This window comes from Penaeus monodon, chromosome 5 (genome assembly GCF_015228065.2).
Source record: "Penaeus monodon isolate SGIC_2016 chromosome 5, NSTDA_Pmon_1, whole genome shotgun sequence".
Taxonomy (NCBI): domain Eukaryota; kingdom Metazoa; phylum Arthropoda; class Malacostraca; order Decapoda; family Penaeidae; genus Penaeus; species Penaeus monodon.
Genome location: NC_051390.1, coordinates 10,311,685 through 10,314,184, shown reverse-complemented (window position 1 = coordinate 10,314,184; position 2,500 = coordinate 10,311,685). Strand labels below are relative to the sequence as shown.

General features: G+C 40.6%; 1 protein-coding gene across 3 annotated transcripts in view; it reads right to left on the bottom strand.

Moving 5' to 3' along the window:
* The window catches only part of LOC119572961 (protein Fe65 homolog), a 37,003-nt gene that overhangs the window by 11,026 nt on the left and 23,477 nt on the right, over positions 1-2,500 (bottom strand). For all 3 annotated transcript variants that reach the window (XM_037919922.1, XM_037919920.1, XM_037919921.1), the window contains exons 4-6: positions 1,262-1,415; positions 428-555; positions 1-42 (exon numbers count right to left, since the gene is read on the bottom strand). The exon at positions 1-42 is cut by the window's left edge and continues 65 nt beyond it. In XM_037919922.1, coding sequence (XP_037775850.1) covers positions 1-42; positions 428-555; positions 1,262-1,415 — 324 coding nt within the window. The remainder of the gene's footprint in view (positions 43-427; positions 556-1,261; positions 1,416-2,500) is intronic.

Sequence of the window (2,500 nt, the reverse complement as noted above, 5' to 3'; positions counted from 1 at the left end):
AGTGTTGCTCCTTGTCACCGTCCCTGCCACGCTACTGCTTGTCTGATGGAGAGACGGGGAAGCAGGAGGTCAAGTGCGGCTCACAACCCACTCTCTTAGACTTACCGAATGGATTTTATACCGATTCGCTAAGGTGAATTACCCTTGTACTTTATAGATCATACTTACATCCTCATTTCCTATCTATGATGAAAACCATATAATGAGATCTATTCATTAAAAAAAAAGGCTAAGACCTTATACAATCCAACTCCACAAACAATAATATAACATCATAACTAAATCCAAAACAATCTTTCCAATAAAAAATAAATATCTATCTTTAAAAGAAAACAGACACCGTTCTCGACTGTCCAGAGACAGACAGACAGGCAGACAGACGAAGACAGATAGACAGAAATACAGACAGACAGATCTCTGACATTACCTGGTCAGACGACTCTTTGTGGCGTCGCTCAGCCCTCAGAGGTGCTGAGGTGACGGCGTCTGTGGGTTCTGGCGGAGTGCGGGTGATGGTGCCGCTCTTTATGTGCCAGTAATATGGCCCGTCGTTATCTATCGGCGTGGGAAAAATAGACAGTAAACAAATTGGGTTACGTAAGTGCCTAAGTAAATCTATAATCATTATTATGTAAAGCCCGTCGTTATCTATCGGTGTAGGTGCTTAAGTCAATTTATAACCATTATCCTAATTATCCAAGTAATATAAAAGTCCACAGTAACGAAAATACGTTAAATAACATATGGATATCTATGTGATTAATTAAATCAATAATAACAATTCTGATATAAATTTCAGTAAAAATAAGACAATAACGAAAATAATATCTAATCACATTAATAAATATAATCATTCCCATATTTATTCAAATAAAATTGTTAGCAATAAATGAATATCTACATACGTTAATACACCCATTTCTAATATCTATCATTCAGTTAAAAAGACTATAGTGATAGGCAGACTTACACATACAATAATAACCTATAATATTAAGATCTCAACAGAGTGGATATATATATATATATATATATATATATATATATATATATATATATATATATATATTATATATTTCACAGCTCAATCCTAAGTAAGCTTCCTAACCACGCTCTCTACCCACTCTATTTCCCCTCCCTTCCCACCCTCCCCACCCGTTCCATTTCCCCCTACCTCCTAATCACCCTCCTTTCCCACCCTCCCTTCCCACCCACTCTATCCCCCCCTTACCTCCCATCCAGCCTCCCCACCCCCCCGTACCTTCGTGTTTCTCCCATCCAGGTGGAAGGGTATCCTCTATGGGCGGGTCTGTCTTCTCCGTGTGATTTTCGCTCTGTGCGGGCTGGTGCGTCGGTGTCGAGTGCTGTGACCCCGTCTGGGCTGCTGGCCGCTTCACTGGCAGGGCATACAGATCCTGAAGGGGAAGGAGGTGGTGGGAGTGAGTCTCTGCTGGCGAGGGGTTGTTTTTTGTGTGTGTGGTGTGTGTGGTGTGTGTGTGTGTGTGTGTGTGTGTGTGTGTGTGTGTGTGTGTGTGTGTGTGTGTGTGTGTGTGTGTGTGTGTGTGTTTGAATTCACATCATATTCCTCTATGCAACCACGATGCAAATGTGAATAAGAAATTGCAATGATAACCAGAAGGAACACAAACCTGCACTGCCCTGATTCATTGAATAAATAATCGCAATCCTCCCTTCTCCTTTTTATCCGGAATCAGACTTCCCCGAAGAGATAAAAACACCGTAATATACACATCCTGCACCAGCCATCCATCCTCCTGGCACTTAACCTAAAGGAAAGTTACTCGCAACAACACATACCTTTCCCTTAACATTTCTTCCTCCTCCCCCCCTCCTAATTTGTTTTGGAAGTCCTATCACGCTAATTTCAAAACAGAAGACCAATCTCAAGGAGTAATAAACAATCATAAAAGTCTTTCTCTTATAAATTTACAGGCGACCGCAAGTATGAGCTCCTGGAAGGTACCCGCCACCCACGCTAACCTTCTATGTGAAAATGACGCTGTTTGTAGTACGATGAGGAGGAGGATCACGGATTTCTATTTCTCGGGCTCACTTTATTCATTTATTCTTTATTTATCTATTTTTATTATATTATTACTATCATTATTAATTATTATTTTTTTTTTAGGGATGAACAAGTTTTACAACTCTTTGTAAAACCCTTGGTCAAAGTATCATTCTTAGTATCATTATCGTTACTATCATGATCATCATCATTATCACTACCATTAATAATATTATTGCCATTATCACTACCATTATTATCATCAACAATTAACATTATTTTTATCACTATCATTATCACCATTAATATCATCATTACTATCACCATCAGTTGTATTTATATCACCAACACTATCCCCACCCCCACCCTTTCCCCCACCCCCCACCTCTTCCCCCCCTTCCCCACCTCCACCCATATCCCCACCCCCACCCCCTTCCCCCACTCCCTCCACCCCTATCCCCACTCCTCCTCGAC